We start from the raw sequence: 23,311 nt of genomic DNA on the forward strand, positions 1-23,311 counted from the left end.
CAGACCTTTAAAAAGCAAATTACTCCCTCAGCCACGCTGGCACAGCTCATTTCATCATCTATTAGGGAAAGTAGCACTTGTCACCATTCAGAATTGCTGTTCTAATTGGGACTAAATTGCCCCACACTTTAAGCAGGATGGTAAAGAAGCAGACAGCTAATGGCCATGGAAATTGGTTCTCTCTCTAAACCCTAACCACACACCTCTTATGAGGACTGTGAGGCAATTGCAGCAAGATGATCTTTAACGTAGAATAAGTAAGATTATGCAATTCAAAAATAAGTGATTGGAGCAAAATTCATTTCTACTTTATGCCTATCAAAAAACGGTGTCACTTTTTCATGGAAAACACGAGGCACTGTACAGCAGCAAGACTAGGCTGTGAGAGATAGTAAATTTATCAAGGGACTTATTACTTATTATGCTGATTTGGCATAATGTATTTTATTGATACTAATTCATTAACATATCACACTTATTGATTAGGAAATCAAACATGCATTGCTCAGGAAAATTATTTTAAGTCAACACTACGTACTCAATTTACAAAGGATGCCATTATGATACAAAAAATCAGATTTCACTGTAAATGATCTCCCAAATCAAACATCTAACAATCAATATATTTTTATGGTTACTGTTAAAAAAATAATCAACTGAAAGGAAAAATTGTTCTCAGTGAAACACATGGTGGACTTGAAACCCATCCTTTTAATGAGGAGTTAAACCATAAACTAAGATAGTTCTTCAACAAAGAAAAGGAATATTATAAGCATATGCTGCAGCTGACCCTAACAAGATCAAACTTACAGGTCCTTCTCATGCCTTATATCAATATAATGCATCTTTTTTTCATCTAAAGGAAAAGAAAGAAAATTAAAAAAAAAAAAAGAATGAAACCAAGGAAAACCATAAAAATGACAAGCCTTTCTATGAACACCTCTGAAATACAGATATAACCTTTTTTTTTTTTTTTTTTTTTTTTTTGGTTTAAAAAGAAATTGTATTTGACATAAGTGGGAATCTGAAGCCTAAATTTATCAAGTCTCTGTTCCACAGATAGCACTTGGGTCACACAGGGCATCTTTCTTCCACAAAAGACACCTCCCCATGTTCCCAGAGCCATTCTTCAACGGGGAGGTGGCAGGGGAATAACTGAGAACTTTCTGTTGTTTGATATTACTCTTATCTCCTTTCAAAAGGGGCTTTGTACTTATAAATACACATTCAAAACTATCATGTGAATGAAGAGAATCCCAAGTGATTCCACAATGGGAATGAAACAGATCCAGGGAGCTCCTGGTCACATGGGAATACACCAACATTAATTTCCAGAGAGGAAGCACGCCTAACTAGATTTAATACCTGCATCTTTGATAGCAACACAAGAAACACCTGAAACTGATATCAAGGAGGAAACAGGATGAGTTCCCACTGAGATTTGCTTTTTGCAACGCTCTTTTCAGCTGCCGGGGTAACAAAAAACCCCAAAATTTGTGTACAGGGGACAAAACTGATGATGAGTGAAGTGAGCAGGGCCTAGGCCAGCACAGGTGGAGCTGTTAATTAACAGTAGCTGTTAACAGGAGTAGGCACTAAATGGGTTGCATTTACACTAAATTAGAACCCCAGCAGTCACCAGAGCCCTCCTTTCCTCACACCTTCCTGAGGAGGCTCTGCTCCTGCAGTGATTCCTCATTCCTGCCACAAAAGCAATCCACTAATTCTCTAAATTTCACTCAGTCCAAATCTCCAAAACTCCAACTCTCCAAGAAGATCCAGGCTCTCTTTGCTCCCCAGGCATGGATTTCACAGGCTTTACCCAGGGAAAAGGTTTGAAGCCCCAAGTTTTTAACAGTACTGAGTACAACTGATCAGTGAACAGGAAACGCTTGCATCTGGAAGCTTCTCAATTCACTTTGAGAAAAAAAACCAAGGAAAAGTCCTTTTCTGACTGCACTGGCACTTTTGTCCCGTGGCCATGACACACAGGAGAGCAGCCGCTGCCTGCTCCCCCGAAGCTCTTTGAAGAATTAAGCTTAAGTTATGGATGGCAGCAGACACCAGTGACAAATCAATTCTTGCCAGAGATGGATTTGGGAGTTTCTGCAGGTGATATTACCAGCTGGAGTAAGGAACAGATACGCCTCTAAAGGACAGTTAGTTACAACTGGATGTATTATGAAGGGATTTAAACCTCCCTATTGCTCGAGGGGCGGAAAAATGATAGCAAAGGAAGCATTTGAGTGCGAATACACAGGATGAAAAGCGGAGTTGAAATGTAGGAGCTTCCCTGTAGACTGGCTGGAGAGCAAAGCAAAGATTCTTCTCTCTGTGCCCCAATCCCAGTTTTAATCATGGGAAGATGCATCTAAAAAAAACCTTGTGGATCTGATAATAACCAAGCTGTACAATTTTGGAAAGTAATTATTGAGTAAAGCTCAATAAAGCTACAAGAATTTTAAAAACATGAGAGCAATTAGCTCATCTGATAAATAATGCACAGCCACAGTTGTCATTGACAACATGACTGCCTGTTTCTTTTATTCTTATTATTCAACATGAATCTTTGTTTATCCCTTTAATTTACAGAAGCTGACCCCAAAATTACAACCTCCCAAAAAATTATGTTAGCCCCACACTTTCCAAATAAAATAGGATTGTTTCATTTTTATTTGGTTTTGGAGCAATAAAACTGAAATAACTTTAGTTACATCATACAGAGAGAGAAAGAAAAAACAGGTGAATTTTCAAAAGCAGAGAAGTGATAGTAGAAATCTGAGTGTCATTTTAAAAAGTAGCTTTAACGAGTCAGATCTCAGTGAAAATTATGTATATTTTCATCGCAAATTCAGCAGTGTGCTGCTCACTGAAACTGGCAGTGGCCTTTCTGCATTTTTGAAGGTCTGCCTCTTCTGACCTTCAGCACTTATTATAAACTGTAGAGGCTTGCACATCTAAATGCATCAATCCCTTTGGAGGGCAGGGCCCTTCCCAGTGTAATGATGGTATTTTGGAGCTGCAGACATTCCTCAGGGAGCAGGGCTTGAGGCACAGGTCACTCCTCTCCAGCCATGCCCGACTGACACGCTCTCCAAAAGGGCTCCAAGAACTCAACCTCAACCCACCTGTCCCACGAGATAACCTGCTTTCTGCCTACCAATTTAATCACCTTTATCCATCTCTTTAGCCCTGCTAAGTTCTGCTGGTTATGGATATAAACTTAAGCAGTGCCCAAAATATTCTGTGTTTTAACTTCTACCTCTTTTGGATGCAGGATTTATGCCCTTTTCATACCCACCCTGAAGTATGAGAGCCAAGTTACACCTAACTTGAACTTAAATTTTGTCATGTAACTTCCAGAAGAAACTGTGAAAAGTTATATTCATGGCACAAATGTAATTACTGGATTCCCATCAGCCCAGTGATGTTTGCAGAATCATGAGTGATTTTACCAGATCCAAATCTGCCTGTACTGTGGAGAAGATTGTTTCTCTTTAAAAATACATATCTGAACAAATGTAGTATTCACGTTACTGAACTGCTTGATTTAACTGATTTGACTGAATCCTATTAAGAATATTGGTCCCTTTTTTCATTTTTGTCCCAGTTTAAAATGCAGCGTGCTAGGTGAGGAAAAACTCTTCATTTTTCTTGTGGCAATTACTTTTCCCCTTCAGGCACCTCTGACAACTCATCTTGAAACCTCTGAAACATCAGGAATGAACCGATTTCTACCTTTTATCATCACCAATGCAAGCAGCTCCCTACAGGGGGTGGGGAGAGATGCTCAAAAAGGCTTACAGAGATAATGTTGATTCAGGCTGCACCATTGGTGAAACAACTTGGCCAAGACCAGTAATTACAACTGTGCTAAATTGCATAGAAATTCTGTAGCATTCCCATTCCATGGGCAATATGGTGCAAAGCTGAAGGAATAAAAGCCAACACACTGAGTTTTCTTACCTAATGATTTCTAGTATGTCTGCTGGGGAAAAGAAAAAAACCTTAACATGGAGCTGGGGTGATGCAGCCAGCCAGGACTGGACTGACAAGAGGAGCCCACCAGGGGCCTCCAGTGGAGAAGCCACTCAGGAAGACCTGAATATCCCAAATCAGCAACCCATGAATACCAACTCCAGGTATCTACAGCATCACAGAATTGTTTAGGTTGGAAAACACCTCTAAGATTGAGTCCAACCATTAAGCCAGCACTGCTGAGTGACAAGGTGACTAAACCATGTCCCTAAATGCCACATCTACACATCCTTTAAATCCCTCCAGGGATGGGGACAAAACTACTTCCATTTCTAACAGGGATTGGTAGGCAGGCTTCATTCAACTCACAGAGAATCCAGTCCAAATCCAAACAAAACAGACACAAGTTCCCTGGAGCACTTCTGCCACCTCTTTAGTAGCGCAAAGGGTCAAATCCTCAAAGCTTCATCCAGCCACGAGCAGATTTCAGAAAGCTCCCACCCTAGACCTTGAAGCACATTAAGGTGATGTCTGCTCCAGCACTTTGATTGGCACCTCTGTGCCTCTTAAAGAGATTTTTTCCCTCCTAATTCCTTTACAGGACTGTTAGCAAACTCCCATACCATCTGAACCTGATCTAAGGAGTAAACAATGAAAATTAAATTAATGTCACGCTCAGTAACATTTAGAAACTGCAAGCTAAGCAGCTGCCACTTATTCCTAGGAACTCCAAGTATTTTACTGAAGGAAGTCTTTCAATAACATACATTGATTTTGTCAGGTTTGGGCTTTTTTTTTTTTTTTTTCACAAGCAACAAATGTTGCTTGTTCTGTACTTGTAGGCCAACACACACCCAGGTTTCACTGCAGTCACTCTGACTCCTGCCAAACAGATGTGGAGGGAAAGCAACTGAACACAACATGGGATAAAAGCTGTCTCAGACCAAAATGCTGGGTAAGGCAGTACCCTAAAAGCATTGATTTCATATTTATATACAGAACTGATAGGTAGGCACAGTAATATTCAACTGCTTTTACTGAAATCATACCATTAAATGGAAAAGAAACACAAATATTAAGAATTATGTTAAAGGATGGCAACTACCAAAGTTTTTTACGTTTTAAAATATTTATATAATTAATTTTACCTAAAATCCAGGTTCTCACTAGTATCCTAATGGCAAACTGAAATCATTTGAGAAGGGTTTGGAAAAAAAAACCATTAAATCATTAAAGGGTTTTAAAAGAGATGGTTTTAAACCCCACTTTGAAATAACAGAATGGCAAGTGATTCCCAGTCCCCTAACACAACGTACTGAAGTATTATCCTGAGTCTGACAGACATGTCAGCAATTTGCTACAATTTGTGTAATACCCAAGGCTTAGCTTACAACAATACTTTGGTTGTGACAAAGCCTAATGACAGAATTCAGTTCAGTTTACCCTCTGAAAAACAAAGAAGTTATCTTTTTACATTAAAAAAATCAACATTTTTTCACGACCTCTACCCTTTCCCATTATGAAAATAATTAGATTTGTATGAAGTAGAATCAGTTCAGTACATGAAAACTGTCATGAAACCCTTCATATTTACTTTTTCGCTTGAATTTAGTAACAGTGTTGGCTCAAAACCTGGTATGACCCATTACAGGATTTAAGACTTGGCTTAGCAAATATAATAAAAGACAAATACTGTTAGAACACCCCTGTGGTTACCTCTGATGTATTTCTGATCTACTCAATAACACCTCTTTGGAAGACCACGACAACAATCTTTTCTAACTTCAGGTATGTGAGTTCTGCTGCTTCTGAACTGATACTGATCAAAAAATCTGGAATACATTACCTTTAACATGAAAAAGGAACTTTGCATTCCAGAAGCCAAGAACAAGCTCACCTACCCTCCCTATATAGAAGTAACTTTAAAAAGTTGGCAGGAAAAACTATTTTCTTCTACACTCACTGCTACAGAAAAGTGATTATACTCTGATATAAAGTGCTATAGAGGCTTGTCAAAGCAGTGAGAGGATTCCACAATTCCACATTGAAAACAGGATAAAGTCAAACCCAGTCAAACCCAGATATTTTACAAAAATTTACATTCTTAAAACAGGTAATAAAGAATAAAAAAAATAAATCACCATCTTCCAGAGTGCAAAGGTCCATTTTTCCATCCTAAACCCATAGAGAATAAAGGTTTCATTTATCATATAGAGAAAAAAACATCAGTTAGAGTTCACTTTTGTGCCAAAAAATTATGGGGATTTCTCAAAGCACCAAATATTACAAAACATCCTATCAGCCTTGCTTTTCAATAGTGTTATTTGGCAGTCAGCTGGATCTAGGACAGCTGTTCTATTGTCTATTTTTCAATTCAATTTGAATTATCTATGTTTTTCAATTCATTTACATTAAAGATAATATATTTAGCAATAGAACATTATTAAAGCAAAACCTATTATGATCAGCACAAATTTGCATTATTAAAAAATGAGTTTTGTACACACTTATGAACACCTCCCAAGCATCATGATAAAACAGAACATTAAAAAAAAAAAAAAAAAAAAAAAAAGTCAGGGTTTGCAAATAAGATTCCACATTAAAAAAACCCAAGTGAAGACTTAACAGTGGCACCTGAGAGCATTTAGACAAGAAACCTGCCAAGGTACGTACCTGTAAATTCGTTGAATATTTTCAGCTTTGATTTCCTTGAGAATTTCATGGTAGATGTGAGGATTATTTGGTTCTTCAGATGCTGGGGGAGAAGGGCATTTCTTGCGTGCATAATATCCTATCACAATTCCAAAAATAAATAAAATCAAAGCAGTGCAAAATACTTTGAGTATCTGAATAAAGCTGCAGCGGTTGCTCTTTGGTGCCTGTCTGGTGTAGTGGGAGATGTAGTCGGGGTCTTCCTGAAGCCTCTGGAATCTTCCCTTTGGAGAAGAGGAAGGCTGGATGGGCTCCAGGTCGAGGTCAGGGCTCTGTGAGTTCCCCAGGTGGTGCTGGGCTGCACTGTCCAGTCGGAAATGGTCAAAGCCAGGCTCCTCCAGCTCTTTTTCCATGTCCCACTCCAGTTCCAACGCTGTGGCTTGGAGCTCGTCGTTGTCAAGGTATGGAGAGTGCCCCTGTGCCCTCTGGTCTGCATTCACCTTGTGATAGGCCATCTTTTTATCTATTAAAACAAAATTTAAAACCTAAATGTTTGTTTCTATGTGCACACATAAACAATTTATTTATTCCTTATAAACCTGAGAGAACGAAACAGAAAATAAAGCCAAAAAACCTGGGTTCTCAGCATTTCACTGTCTCCATTTCCATTGTCCTGTCTACTGTAGGATCAGCAGTCCCATGAACATTCTCATGGGAAATATATTGTAAGAACATGAATAAAAGGAATTTAAAAGTGCCAATGGCAAACTGCTGAAATTATCCAATTATTTTGTCAGTCCTCAAGATAATATTAAAAAATTGAGTGAAGGCTCAGAGTTTCCAAAACAATTATTTGTTACCTGAAAGTAATTTTAAAGCTTAACAACTGTGTGCAACGATTTCATTTCACACACCGTACAAAATAATGCCGCTAAAATAAAGCTGAAAAGCTGGAAATAATATGAATTGCCTCATCTGATTCTAAACACAAGGAAATGATAAATTAAAAAAGAAACTTCAGGGTGACACTGTACTTACATATCAATAAAAGGCTTCCATTTAGATGGAGCATTCTATTATTTATAGGTATTTTAAATGCATAGCTCCTGAATGACTGATGAATTTACTTAGAAATTGTCCCAGCTGTTTTGCTCCACTTATTTTTCCCATTTTAATGAATCAAAAGCACTGCCAGGTAAGTATTTGTAACAAAATCACTCTTTTAATAGCAAGGCACAACTGTGGCACTTCTAGATATTTCTATGGAAGTAGAAGCCCTCTAAAGGGAACTCTGACCTCCAGTACAAACACTCAAAGTCAATTTTCAACAAATCATTTTTGACAGACTGCAACAACAGGGTGCTTTTTCCCCCACACTCTGACAAAAGCCATTCCAACACATAAGCATCTGTAATTTAGGGCTTTTCAAACATCCGACTCACTTCTCAATTAGAATAAAATGAAGATAAAGATATGGAACCTCTCATTGTGATGGACACAAGACTGACACCTACAACACTACATTATCACTCCATTTTTGTGTTTTAAGGCATTTTCACTCTCCAAGACTCATCTCCAAGTAACATTACCAGATAATAGAGCAACCCACTGTAATGGCAAAGTGGAATTCAGCTTTTTGAAGCTCTCTGAAGAGAGCAAACCGCTTGCAAGCTCCAATATAATGAAACAGCCTATCGTCCCCTGAAGGCTATCTACCTCTATACAATACCAATTTACAGCTCTTATTTTCCCCCTACAGCCATATAAATATCCCTCACCTATAACTGTCAGACAGCCTGGGAACAGTCAAGAGAGCCAAGTCACCATTCCTGTCCCTTTGCAAACCAATTCTCCCCCTGCACTCCAAACTCTTCCATATGTGGCGGGAGCAGCAGAGCTTAGAGGGAGATGAACTAACACCTCTTAAATTAGCATGAAAGCCTGCATTATTTATTTAAATAACAATTGTGAATTTAGTCTTTAAATTCCAGTGGAATCCACAGATGGCTGCAGAGTCAAACAGCGGCAGAGCAGCTGTGGCTGCCCTCTGTGGACTCTGTGAGCCCAGCCCTCAGGTGTGCAGGATGCTCTGAACTTCAGCACCATGTTCCCTAGGGTTGTGAACCACCTCGAGGTCTCCCAAGGGAGCACTCTGCCTCTCCATCCAGGTTGTTCAGGAAGATATTTAATAATGCCAGCCCCACAAATGATGCCTGCTGCTCTGAGCTTCCTGCCAGGCACCAACTGGACATCAAACCACGTATTAATATTCTTTGGAAAATTGAGATAACTCATTTTCAAGCTATTTATCCGCCCTTTCACTCCATCTCCTCTTCTGTTAGTGGAAGGATTAATTTGCAAACCATCAGTGACAGAGATCACTGCTACGTAATATCAACTGCCCAACAACCTCATCTTTCCAAATCCACTTCATATTGCTTTTTATTAGAAATTAAAGACTGATGTTTTGTCCTTTAAAGCAAAGTAAATCATCCCTGCATTTCATAAACACATAATTTTGGCTCTAGAATTCCTGAAGTCATTTAACTCTTTTAGCCAAATAAGTAAACCCTTGGCAGGTTACTACAGCCATAAACCAGAATTTAAGTTTTTCAGATGCAGTTTCATGGAAAATATTAATCTTGCTGAGCTTATAAATGTTGACCATTGCTTATCTGTGGTAGTTAAATTTTCCCTGTATTTATGAAAATATTAAAGAAAAGTGTATTATTGTTCAATGGAGTGTATTAATAAAGGTTATTTAAATCTACATATAAATACATAAAAAAATACATATGGAATTTCTTGAAATGGTTATTAATACTTATTATGCAGATGAGTAGTAACCCCATTCCACCTCCTTGCATGTCAGCAATTCAATTTTCATTCAAAGCACCAAAACCAGTTTCCTCACTTCAGGAAAAAATTCCCAACAACAACAAACACACAAGCAGCTAAACGACCTAAAATAAAAAATCAATATTCAATTCAGCTTTATATTTGAGACCAGTCTTTGGAGTATGGGACCTTATTAGCAACACACATCCTTTAGTTAAAGAGTGCAAAGAATGCAAGAGTAGCTGCAGTTGTTAACTTTACTATTTCCACCAATATCTCTAAGCTCATTGTTTCAGTCTAAGGACACAGCACAACTTACCTTGGAATTGGAAAGGGAAAGAAAACATTGCATATTCACAGCAATAGTGAATTGTGACCAAAAAAAGACTATAGAAATACAGAAAAAAATGATGTCAAGAAAACACCACAATACTCTAGTTCAGTCTTCTCTATAACACAGACCATAAAATGAACATATTTCCGAAAGACATTTTTGAAAACTTCAGGAGATAGAAAATTCACCCCATCTGCCAGCAAGCTGTTTCAACATTTAATTGTTGTTAAGTACATGTTTTATTATAAAGATAAAAGAGCAATCCAAAATGCCAGAAGTCTGAATATGCACCAAGTGAGCTTTAAAGCCACTCCATAGGGACAGCAAAGGGGATCATAAACTCTGGAATACTGGACAGAGCCAAGCTGATGACCAATAAAGCTGATGTACATTTCTATATTTCGACTGATTTGTGGGGAGAATGTTTATAAAGAGGTATCAAACCAAAGCTAAATATCCTTTCAATTAACTGTACACAAGGAATCAGGAGAGTCAGCTTTATCAGATCGTTATTGCCTTAACGAGCCCATTTCAAAACTCTCTGCCTGTGTTTTCACCTTAAAAATAACACATTTACATCCTGCCTGATAGCAACATCTTGTTATGGAACCATCAGAAACTTCTTTTCTTGACAACTTTCCCTGCTTCAATCCCTTATCAGCAAAGCTTTTGAAAACTATAGAATATGATCTTCATTGAAGGTCCTGCTATCCCCCAGTACCTCCCCATAACAGAAAGGGGAGTTTACAGGAAAGATTTGATTTCATGAAATCAACAAGGAAAGAGAAATATGAACATGCTACCGTAAATTCTTTGCGGCTGGAGCTGCAGTTGTTAAACGCAGCTCATAAATAGCTGAGACAATTAGCAAGCTCACGCACAGCAGGAAGTGTGGTCAGTGTTAACGGGCTGCCCACAGCAAACCCTTCTCAGGCCACTTTGTGCTCAGCACTGAAAAGGCAAAATTCACCCTAAAGGAACTGTGGCCTCTTTGTACAGTCATAGACCCAAAATTCCAGGGTAGTTGGCTCATCTCATTTGGAAGGGGTCTTTCATGTTCATTTTCCTCTCAATATCTTCTATACAGAGTGCTTTTCCTCTAAGTCCTTGGAATAATTTTGTCCCTAGGAAAACCCCCAAAGCAGATGCAGTATCACCTGTTAAAAATGCTTATCATGGAACTCAACACCCACTGCACTTGCAAGGCTTTAAAGTATGTATGACAACAAATTAGTATTTTGTTAAATGAGATGATGCCAAGTTTCAGGCCTAGACAAATTTCTTCAGAGTCATAAATCCCTGTTTGCAGAAGAGATTATGATGCCCTTGTCAACAGCAACATTACACTACCCTGTAATTCAAAAATAAGAATGTGATATTTCCATCACCGCTGCCTTAATTTTGTGCAGTAATGATTTCTCCCTTCTCTCACCTTTGGGATAAGGGCTTGGCAAGCAGTTCAGTTACAGAAGGACAATTAAGTACCTTGTCACTCCATAGAGCCACCAGAAAAAAACAAACGGCAACACTCACCAGTTGTTCACATTTCACTGAGGATGAATGCAACCTGAAAGAGTCAACAGTGTTGTAGCAGAAACACCAGAGAGATCAGACTGGAGAAAGGTCTGTAGAACACAGCTAGGTTGAATCTAAAGTTGTCTCTTCATTAATAAGTCCTTTTTGGCACAGATGAATGATACAGAGTGTTTAACCTCTCCAAAATCTCTCATTGATTTTATTATACCAGGAACAGCCATGTGGACCAGGATATCATTAATACCAACACAAAGTACCACCACATGACAAGAACAGGGTCTGTGGTGCACCCTGACTGATAAGACTCGTGCACGACGACATCCAGCTGGAACAAGAGTTAATTTGCCTATGACCAAACGCATCAGCCACCTGAGCTATAATATCCTGGGCCATCCAGATGTGCCTAGGAATGTGGATATATCTGCCTGCTACCTTTTCAGAATCTCTGAAATCCTGGGGCTCGCAAAAACATTGCAGGAAGCTTCTTCTTCCCCAGCAGACAAGTATCGGGTAACAAAAAGGCAGCCTTAGCTGGTCTCTAATATGCTGGGCATGTATTACTAACACAGACCTTTCCCGTTCTCAGACACATTTGGTTTGCAAATACCTATTTGCCTGAAACAAAACACAGATATATTTACTGACCTTATAGGAGCTAACAGCATCTGTGATATATGCAGAGTTTACCAAGGAGGTTTATTAAAACTGCAGTGTAATCAGATCAGTATAAATGGCTCTGTTAAGGAGCCTGTGCATTTCTTGTGGGACGTGCTGGACTGCTGTCTTTGCTTTGCTTCCAGGACAGCTCTTCCCTCCCATTAGGGTGGGAACAGCTCAGTTTTCTCACTGCTCACTCTTTTTCCTCATTTGCAAACATCAAGATAACCATGCCAATCAAGGAGAGCGAAGCCACACACAAAACAATCATGAATTAATAATTCATTTTTCCACTGGAATCAACACTCAGATCCTGCTGTTCTCCTTGAGAAGGGCCCTAGATAGGATTTCAGTGATCCTGAAAGCAAAGAAGCAGATGGAGAATCTGGACTTCCAGGGCTAGTCGGGATGTGTTGTGCACGTGCGTTTACACACTGCTCCTAAACTGGGCGTAAGTAGAAGTAATTCTGTCCCACATCTCTGTTCATTGGCACCAGGCCCCAGCCCCGCCACCTAAATCGTCCTGTCCAAACTACATCCCCACCATTTACCTTCCCAAAATTCTGCCCAAGCTCCTGTCTGTCCCACCCAAAGCTCTTCTTCCAAAATGTCCATCTTTCCCATTTTTCCTCACATTGACTGTCTGTACACTAAGCTAATATTCAGTTTGTCTGCATAGATACATTTTTCCAACTTCAAGGTTTCATCAATAATATATTTTGCATTACATCCCCCCAGACATTATAATTGCCTCTGAAAGAAATAAAATATAAAGCTTTACCAGGATGAAAACTATTATTGGGGCATTTGCATTTAAGCTTATACTTGAATTTGATGTGAAATAATATCATTGTAAATGGTGTTTAACTTGAAAATGCTGACAGCAATAGCTGTACTAACAGGCCATAGAAGTTCTTAAGAAAGTTAATTTTATATGACTCATTTCTGCTTCAGAAATTTTTACATTGCCAGTCTTTGGCTTGGGCACATTTCACTTTAATATTTTTCAAACTCTTTTTTCTCTTTAATTACAGTAAATCCCATTTAAATTATTATTTAAAAAAATAAGTCATTTTAACTTCAAAAATTTGGAAACTGCACACTTGCAAGCTACTACACTGTAATAAAGTGTGCTAGTAGGAGTCTGCTATACTTCAAAAGATGCAAACCAACATTGCAAAGTATGATGTTGTTTCAACCCATATCTTGGAAAGAACAAAAAAACCACAAACCAGAAAAAAAAAAAACCAAACCCAAACATAAAAAAACCAAAACCCACAACCAACCAGTCAACTAACAACAAAAACAAACAAAAGAAAACCAAAATCAAAAGGTCACTTTTCTGGATGAGCTACAAACAAGAAAAACAGGAATCTGGCCTCATCATAGGCATCAACTCCGTTCCAGACTTTAAACAATCCTTGACAAAACCTTGCAGCGAAAATATTAACACATTCTGTTTGGGGGAAGAAAAACAACCAAACAAAAAAAAGAAACCACAACCCATAAACAAGCTGATGACTCTGGAGCATCTGGGATACAATTTTATCTAAAACTGGTCCAACCTCGCTGTCCCAGCAGGGTCATCCCAGAGGACACCGCACAAGATTGGAATCCAGATGGTTCTGGGGTATCTCCAGTGAAGGAGACTCCACACCCTTTCTGGGCAATCTGTTCCAAGTGCTCCAGTTTTCAGAGTTTACGATCAATTTCTCAAACTTTGCTGGTTATTACAGAAGACAAATCTTCCTGTTAGCAATATTTCACATGGAAATCAGAGATGCAGAGGAAATATGAAGCCCTCACGTCTCATGTCAAGAGTAATTTTTTAGATAAAACCAGACTTTAAATGATATATTCAAAATATTGATAGACACACACAAAAATGTTCCTGCTTTCACCATCCTGTGCTATTCTAACTTGCTGTAGAAAAATAGGCCAGTAGTTGTATAAAAAAAATTAAATCCTTACTTCAATACTACATTTTCTAGATTTTTTTTTTCTCATTTCTTGCTCAGTGGGGTTTTACTCAGTTTTATCAAGTTCAACAATGACAGGGAGCCCTTAAAAATAATATATTATATAGCTGAAGATGGCAACATTTACAATTTAGCTTTACTGGAATTTTACTACATTTTGATAGATGACAGCTTTAATGATTCTGTGCATGGTTTATGGCAGAAAACAGTAAGGCAGTAACATAATTTTTCTGCTCTTTTCAACGATCTGCATCCAAAGAATTCAGAAAACAAGCAAGTGTACTTCATAATCACGCCAAATTTATTTTCTGGGTGAACTCTCAAATGTTAAAGCTCAAGTACACGGAGTGACGTTGCCGTGGCAACTGCTACTGCAACCCAAGATGAGCCCATGTTTGTGAAAGCACACTCGTGTCCCCCGTACACGGAGCCCCGGACTCCTGTCAGGAGGCAATGGAGCTGCGCACGCATTATCAGCCCTGAGACTGCTCCTGGCCAGGCCAGGGGACATCTGCTGGAGCCATCAGGCTGTAACAATCCTGACCGTGATCTGTACGTACGGAATCGTGTGGGTGGTTACGTTGGAAAAGACCTGTAAGGTCAGCGAGCCCAGCCGCCAACCCAGCACCGCCAAGGCCACCACTACACCGTGTCCCCACAGCTTTTAAACACCTCCTGGAGGGGTGACTCCACACTGCCCTGGGCACCTGTGCCAGGGCTTTCAGTGAAGAAATATTCCCTTATGGCCAATCTAAACCTTCTCTGGTGCAGCTTAAAGCCATTTCTTCCTGTCTCTCCACTTGCTAGCTGAGAGAAGAGACAGACATAAACCCATCTGGCTAAAACTCCTTTCACGGAATTATAGAGAAGAAAAGGTCTCCCCTAAGACTCCTTTTCTCCAAACACCACCACCTCCCTCAGCTATTCTTCCTAAGCCTTGTTTACTCCTGCTTCTAGGGCCTAAATGAGAAACCCTTCATTTGCCCCAAGATGTAATGTTAGAAGATTTAGTGTTCCTATAGCTATAGGCGGAGTAGAGCAGTAATATGTTTGGTGTCCTTTGACCTTTTTTTTTTCCTAAATCTCCACTGAAATAAGCTGTCATATTTGAGAAATGTCAAGAGTTTGGTCATTTGAGTCTGCCTGGAGGTGTAATTTTGTATGGAGTACAATTCCTGTGAATTTATCAGAACATGTTTTTTCACACATAGTCAACATGGTGTGACATTCAGCATCCTGAATCCGCCAATGTCTACACGGTGAAATGAGTTTATATTTCTCTTAAAAAGAAAATCCGAGACATGTTAGTTCAGGTCAAGAAAGGAATCCTCAGTGAATTCCTGAAGATAAAAATTAAAGGAGGCACTCCTTCTTTCTGCTGTTTCCTCTGTACACCTATCTTTTGGCAGTTCTGCCACAAGTTTAACATTTGTGATGAAGTACATCTACACATAAAGCTTCACGTATCAGTAATGTATGTGCTTTCAGTGGCTCTCCAGAAGAATTTCATACTTTTACTACAGCCCTTCTGGAAAAAAGCGACAAAAGAAGTCAGATCTGATGCTGTTTTCAGCCAAGTCCTACCAACTGTGATCACATCCTTGGGAGAAGAGGCACAGCTGCTTAGCCCATGGTTTCATCTTCAGCCTCTCTTTGGTGGTCTCCCAATCATTATTTAGGGAAATCTCTCAGCCTTGCTATGCTGTATGGAGATGAGGCCATTGCAAGAAATAAACTGGAGAAGTCCATTATCCTAAAGACTACCTCAATTCTCAGTCTCTTTCTGGTCTGGTCATTTTTGACACACTCAAGCTGACAGTCAAACTTCCATATATGCACAACTTGGCACAGACTGCCAGTAGACTGAGCTTATTAATCCTGTTAGTCTATACACACTTTCCAATTAATAATTTCTTAGAAAGCAACCATAACACTTCTTGACCACTTAGAGAAGAGCGTGATACACACTTTATAATCAAAAAAAAAGAACAGATCAGTGACTGTAGAAGAAAAACTTCTCATAAACGTTCTTTATACCTGGTTGTGCATAGCTATTACAGCTTATATTGTTTACGCTGTAGAACTTTTTGAGTTAGAGCCATTGAAGAGAAGCAAAGTGTGCATTATGACAAGAACAAAGAGGACATATTCAAGAAACATATAGCTTAGTACACTGAGCTAAAGGAGGCTATATAAAGCTTATAACTGATGCTTAGAGGTATTGCAGCAATTCCCTTCTAAAGTGGGAACAGAGCATCAACAGAAGGGCCGATGGTTTCTGCTAATTCAGGTCTATACCATCAGCCAAATGTGGGCTGATGACCCTGTAAGACGCTGGATACCCGTATCCAGGTGCACACCCTGGACAAGACAGACAGCGATGTTTGGGAACTTTCAACAAAGTAATGGTAATCAGAAAATGACAATCTGCTGACAGCAAGAAATGTTAACAAATGCCACAGGAAAGCAGCTGTGGATGACCAGTCACAGAGTTCGCATACTGGCTTAATATGTACTATTGCTTCCTCTCAAATTGTCTTTAAAAAGCACCATTAATCCAAAATACCCCAAGGAACAGTGCCAAGAGAAGGCTAAACCTTCTGTCCCTGCTTTCAGCTATAAAGCAGAACATGTCCATGCTCATGTCACAGTAGAACACGTTACAGTCTATTAATAAAATGGGATGATACATCAATTACAATAGTGGAATTAATTATGGAAAGTTACACTGAAAAGTTGACAATTCACAGAATCATGAAAATGTTGGCTGGCAGGGACCTCACAGGGTCACCTGCTCCATCCTCCCACACAAAGCAGGACTGCTGCCAAGAACAGATCAAGTCATCTCATCCTTAAGCTGAACTCATCCAACATTCAATCACAGCTAAAGGGTTCAGTATAAACACAAATGTATGCCATTGCACTCCTTTTCTTTCCTCTGCTGCCAATACATCTGTTTCTTAGTAAAAATAACATCAGTATGCAAATATAAAAACTCTCAGACCTGTAATATAACCGGTTGTTAAAATTCATACAGACATTTTTGGTCTAGAAAAAAAATACAATACAGAAAAGAGACAGAATTGGAAAAAGAAATGAAAAGTCTTAACACACAGACATAGGAGCCATGGCATGAAAAATTCATTTCCATTAATGAGACGTGGTAGTCCCCAGGCCAGCGCCCTTTGTATGTGAACCATGTTAATCAGATTGTATGAGCATTTGCTGGAAACTCCTGGGACAGCAAGCAACTATAACTATAGAGCAAGCACAGCAGATTAGCAGCTTGCTAAAAGCTGCTTGACTTGTAACCCTTGAAGCACAGGAATGATGCAGGTTTGCCAAATTAGTGATAAATTAAGCATTTTATTTATATGTACCGTATTTGTTGCAGCCTTTGATGCAATCTCCACATCACCAAAATGTGGACCAAACTTCCTTCTCAGGGGCACCTCTACATAAGAAAGCACAGAACAGACACACACACAGAATCATAACACAACTGCATAATGTGCCATCGGCTATCAGGATGTCAGTTAATTACTCATTTTTTCAATCCTTTTTTAAAATGTATCAAGTTGTGACTCTGCTTCACCCGGATACAAAGGCTGTAGCTGCCCTACAAAGGGCTTGGTCTGAATACGACCAAAAGTAGTGAGTTCCATTACCCATTTTCAGACTTTTTTACAACATTCCCAAATATAACCATTACAGGCTCATGCCCAACGCCCACCACACTGAATGTAAAGACAGCAACCCACCAGTGACCATTGTGCCACATCTGTGTGTAAATAACACATAAATGCCTCCATAAATCTCTTTTGGACCTGTAATCCATTTCTATTTTTCCCTTACTTTTAGATCCCGGAAATAATCAAGCCTTCAGTTAAACAAATTAAATACTGTGTGCTGTTTCAAAACCATACTGGATTTTTACCTTCCTCTGCTAAACTTAGTCCAAAATAATTGCGGAGAATACAATTATCTACCACAGTCACCATCTGGGACATGAAAGCAATCATTTTAATTATTGCTATTGTAACTTGGGACCCACAAAGACCATTTTCTGGGCTACATATGGAGTTTATTTTTATGGATTAATGTCAAAACAGGTGGATGCAACATATAAAAAGGCAGTTGGCTAAATGCCCATAAACTTTCCTACCTAGTGCAGACTACTACAAAGAACTGGAGAACTGAATTTTATATCAAAGCTGGTTGTTAAGCTGCTGGGTGATTTCAAAAACAAAATCAGCACTGTTCTAAAGTACTTTTATGTATCATTGAAGTAGCTACCATTGAAGTAAAGAGATGACTTTCTCATTAGAGATACAGATTATCAAAAACTAGTAATTTTACTGACTGTATTGGGAATTTTGTTTATGGGAAAAGGAGAACACTTTACTCTGGGCACTTTTATTTGAGTAGATACCTATGAGGATGCACCTCTAAGCATAAGCCGTCAAAGTTAAAATGGATTTATCCAGCAGAGCAATCTCGCAGAAAAGAGCAAAGGAGGACTGCAATCTAATTAAATTAATGAGAACCAGAAAAATAAATACATAGGAAATGAAATGTAGAGAGGGTATTAACTTAAGAGTTTTTGAATATAGCACTGAAAAAAGCTACTTAAATGCCTCTGACAATAGTCTGAATCTGGTTTAGCAAGGTCAAAAATGACTGCAAAATGGGTAAGAAATCAGAAAACTTACATAGCATGGTAGTAAGCAAAATCTTCTTAGAGCCATATCACAATTTTGGCTTCCCACAGCTGAATGAAACCTGAATGGACTCCCATTTAATGAGCCCAAAAGACCTGAGTCATGAAGGGGAAGTCTTAAGATTATAAATGAATGCAACAGTCGATGGAATTCCCAGGCTACAAGTGTTTGAGAGGATCATCACTTCTTCATCCTGACAAAATGAACTCCTCCTGTGGGCTGCAGAGGCTGCTTAACTCTCATCAGTATTAAAAGAAATCAGTTCAGCCAGCTCTCCCAAACTCTGAATCCAGTAGAACTGAGTCAGCAGTAGCTTTCCATCCCACAGCACACCTTGAATTATGAGCTAAAAATGATGATTGTTTTCTGCTTTGCTTCGTTGTTTAAACCTGTAAGATGGCGATCATCAAGATGTCTCACTATTTACTTCCACTATTTCAATAAATGATAAAGACGAATTCTGCACTAAGATGAGCTCAAAGCCAGTTTGTTGGCCAGTTCTGCATTTTGTAAGCCAAGAGCAGCACAGCCCATCCAATCAGCAGGGCTTCCCAGTAGAGCTGGATGGTAGTGGAGCAACACCCCAACAAACTATAACTCACCCACCATCACACCTGGATCCAATGGACTTTTCCAAAGATGTCCATGACCACTATAAACACACTCAAATAACTTACTGAGGCTGGGGAGAATGCTCTTCTACTACCTGATTAGAGCCAGATCTTATTATCCTGCTTCCATGCAGGTTTCACATCTGCAGATTTCTTCTCTAAATTAAAACGACACCTTGCTTTTTGCTTGACAACATGCTCCAACCTTAACCCTCTGAACATTCTAATTGCTTTAAATAAAATACCATTATGGGTTGAAAACAAACAGATACCTGAAGTATTTAAGCATTGAGATTTTTTGGCAGGCGTACTATGAGCATCCAGACCTACTTCTTTTTTAAGGTCTACCTGCAGCATACTGCAGAGGATTGAGTTAAATCTTTTAAAAGATAATTATACAAGTATTGAGCTAAATGAAAAACAAACATACGTGACCTTATCAGGAATATTCTAATAGTAATGTTTATCCACAGCAATGATCTGGAGTAAGTCTTCATCCCATAAGGAATATGTTACTATTGAAAGTAAAAACATCTTTGCCATGTTTTGAAACAAAATAATTAGATTTAGAGAAAATATGCTTAATTACACACAGAACAATCAAGACTGACTGCTTGGAGGGTGTGAGTCCCTCAGTCCATCTGCTGAGTACGTTCACTGCTTTTTTGGCACTTCCTTGAAGTCATGAAGTGAACACACAAACACACAGAGGTTAGAAACGTTTCAAAATCATGTAAGCAGATGGTGATACAGCAGGTAATGATTTAATTACACAACTCCTAGAACATGTTTCCAAAAAAAAAAAAGAAAATACCCAAAAAACAGACAGAGGAAAGGAATTAACAATGTCCAGCCTGATCTTTTAATTGCAGTGCAACAGCTTTTGTTGGCACTGATTTTCCACCCATCTATCCTGCAGCTGGAAAGAGAAATAAACAAGAGGTTGTACACCATGTTTTTCTCCTAAGACAACATTTAAGACAGAAAAAATAAAAAATTAGCATGACAAAGTATAAGTTGTCCTTGTAGACAAGAAAATAACAGCAACACCAAAAAATAAAACTTATCTTTAGTTTTGCAGGTACAAAGAGGTCAGAAAGATACACACGCATCTGTTCTCGCTACTGTGCAGAACTCTGATACTTCTGAAGTGTGAAAGCAAAGAAGAAATGCTGGTCTTATTAATTTTTCATTTTATACAGAAGCACAGAATCCCATGGACATGGAGCAGTGCGATATAGACAAGGTATCAGAATTGAACTGAGCAATTAAATGAAAATGAGGGAAAAAAAAAAACCCGAAATAAAAACAAACAATCCCGCAGCCCAATATTGTGTTGTCTACTTAACACCTATTCAGGCTGAAAGAGAAAAAAAAAAGCTCTCCTGAATGCTCTTATGGCAACTTAATGTTTTAGACAAGGAACTGCTGCCTTCAAAGAGGCTGAGGATGACAAGACAAACACCAAGGTACACAAGGTTCGACTGGCGTGTTAAGTCAGTGCTGCTGAGTCATCCTAACCTAAGGAATGTGAAATTACATCAGAGATGCATCACCCTTTGCATTATTTAAGGCATAAACTAAGCCATAAAAGTGTAAGGAAGCAAAAGCAAATGAATTGGAATAACCAGCAAACTGTCACTGAGACTCAGCACGTTCCAGCCCCTGCTGGCATTATGGGATGATTCTAGTGAGACACTAAGATACAGGCAGAAAAAAGGAGGGTTGGGAGTAGGGTAGAATTAATGGTTGTGAAATTACCCCAAAATAATCCAAGTTTATACACAATACTTTAATTTTGTCATATAACAGTATGTTCTGTCCTTATGGAAAGGTCAAATGGCTTTAAGAGCCCAATATCTGAGTAACAAAGTGTAAGGAGTAATTTATATATATGTGCATATAGACATGTATAAAAGAAACATCATAAAAATCATTAGTTGAATTTTTGGGTTATTTTCATTCTGACTACAAATTCCATAATTGGCTGCCTAACTGGAAGTAAAAAACATAGGCTTATGATTTAGGCAGCTCATAACGCAAACTTTCATTGTATTATTTTTTTATTAGTTCCACTTCTCAGCAAACTCCATAAGGAAATGGAAGTTAGGTGCTGGATTTTATGATATTATAAAATAACATATTAAATATTACTTAGCGTTAAATATTGTAAACAAGAAAGATAAGGTCTCTCCAAATTGTACATCCAGTCAGTTCCAGCTTGGGATCAACTTCTCTCTTAGAATACACAGCAAATGAAAAACCAACACAGCTTCCTGGAGTGTCACCTTGTCTATGTTACACACTTATTTTTTCCTGTTCTTTACTGAATAGGTAAATGGTGTAAAAGAAGAGAGGTGAAGCACTCACAACTGCTTCCTATAATTTTATTTTTTGATTCTCACAATTTATTCCTCTATAAGTTAACAAAATAGAACAGAACTATCACAAAAGGTCACTTGGATGTAGAAACATCAAAATCCCCAGCATCATTCCAGCTAGGTTTATGATGTATAGCTTGAAATGCTAAATAAACTCAGAAAAATATATTAAAATAAACCTCATAATGAAAACAATAATAAATACCATATAATTGTGTTGTGCTTCTCACTTGAAAAGAAGTTCAAATCAAATTTTAATAAATATGACTTATGAGTTCAGAGTCTAATAGTGCATTTACCACATAAGACAATTACATATTTTTTTAATTGAATGCTGTTTAATGAAGCTTTACCTTACTTTTCAGACTACCTACACAAGAGCATTTTGGAAAAAGAGTCTGAAGTCAGAGTCTAACTAAAATCCTTTGCATGTCCTATGCAGTTGTTGTTTGGGGGTTTTTGGTTGCTTTTGGGGTTTTTTAGGAATAGCTGAGGGTTTGTACACAAATTAACCACTTTATTAAGCATACATAAATATACATGCACACAACTATGTATGTTGTCTGCGTTTTCTATAGCTATATACAGAATAAATTGAAGTTATTGTCTGGTATTTTTTTAAAAAACTATACAACCACCAAACTACGTCTGTGGCAACAAACACCTTATTAGGAAAAAAAAAAAAAGCAGTAAGAACTACCAGGTTTAAACATATAGTAGTAAATAATAGGCTTCTGACTATTACAATTACTCCGAACAGCCCTAAAGGTGCAGTAGGTGGACACATGAGGAACGGGCTGAGGACAGCTCTTGCTAGAATGGCAGCCAACTAAGAAACAACCTGCTCTGTCCTCCAGTTAAAAAAAAAAAAACAAAGCAAAAAAAAAAACAAAAAAAAAAAGAAGAAAAAAAGAAAAAGAAAAAAAAAAGAAAAAAACCCACACACAACCCAAAAAAACCCTGCTACAATCTGAAGTGTAAGAGATGCCCATGTTTATCTGAATATAAAGACAGACATGGTAGATGCAGGTACCCAGTGGGACGTGGCCATCCCTACAGCAGCAGTTCAGTGGCTGCCTCAAGGCACCCCTGCCCAATACTGAGCATCAAATTGAGTGAATTTGTCTCAGAAAAGGAGCAGAAAGGAAACAGAGCCAGCTGAACTGTTTTGTCCACCATCAACTGCAACGGGTACAGTGCAAATGAAAATGCTGTTGAGTTTTCTGATGAACGTTTATCATCCAAAAGTTACGTCATGGCAGTGAATAGAGGTGAGCAGCCATGAGAAAGCTCAGATGGAAGAAGAAAAGACAAAAATACTAAACAAGCTCCTTAAAAAAAAAAAAAAAAAAAAAAAAAAAAAAAAAAAAAAAAGAGTTTTTTTTAAAAGCTCCCTTGAATGCGAAAGACCCTACAAAGAGTAACAGGCCAGACATACCTGATAACTCACACAGACAAGGCAGGCCAAGGAACAGCCAGGCTCAGCCTCAAACACCACCAGCAACCACCATCCCCAACTCTAACTGGCATTGAAATCTTGCCAAGTTGATTGATGCGTCCCTTCTGATTTACTATATACATTTTTTTTTTGGCTCAAAAGAGAAGTTAAACAGGCAGAAGAGAA

At 38.5% G+C, this 23,311-nt stretch overlaps 1 protein-coding gene across 8 annotated transcripts in view; it reads right to left on the bottom strand.

The window, feature by feature from the left end:
• Positions 1 to 23,311, bottom strand: part of NAALADL2 (N-acetylated alpha-linked acidic dipeptidase like 2) — a 430,994-nt gene that overhangs the window by 222,680 nt on the left and 185,003 nt on the right. For all 8 annotated transcript variants that reach the window (XM_040074855.2, XM_040074854.2, XM_058422010.1 and 5 more), the window contains one exon: positions 6,652 to 7,153. In XM_040074855.2, coding sequence (XP_039930789.1) covers positions 6,652 to 7,145 — 494 coding nt within the window. In that variant the 5' untranslated portion in view covers positions 7,146 to 7,153. The remainder of the gene's footprint in view (positions 1 to 6,651; positions 7,154 to 23,311) is intronic.

Source organism: Hirundo rustica, chromosome 10, assembly GCF_015227805.2.
Source record: "Hirundo rustica isolate bHirRus1 chromosome 10, bHirRus1.pri.v3, whole genome shotgun sequence".
NCBI lineage: Eukaryota > Metazoa > Chordata > Aves > Passeriformes > Hirundinidae > Hirundo > Hirundo rustica.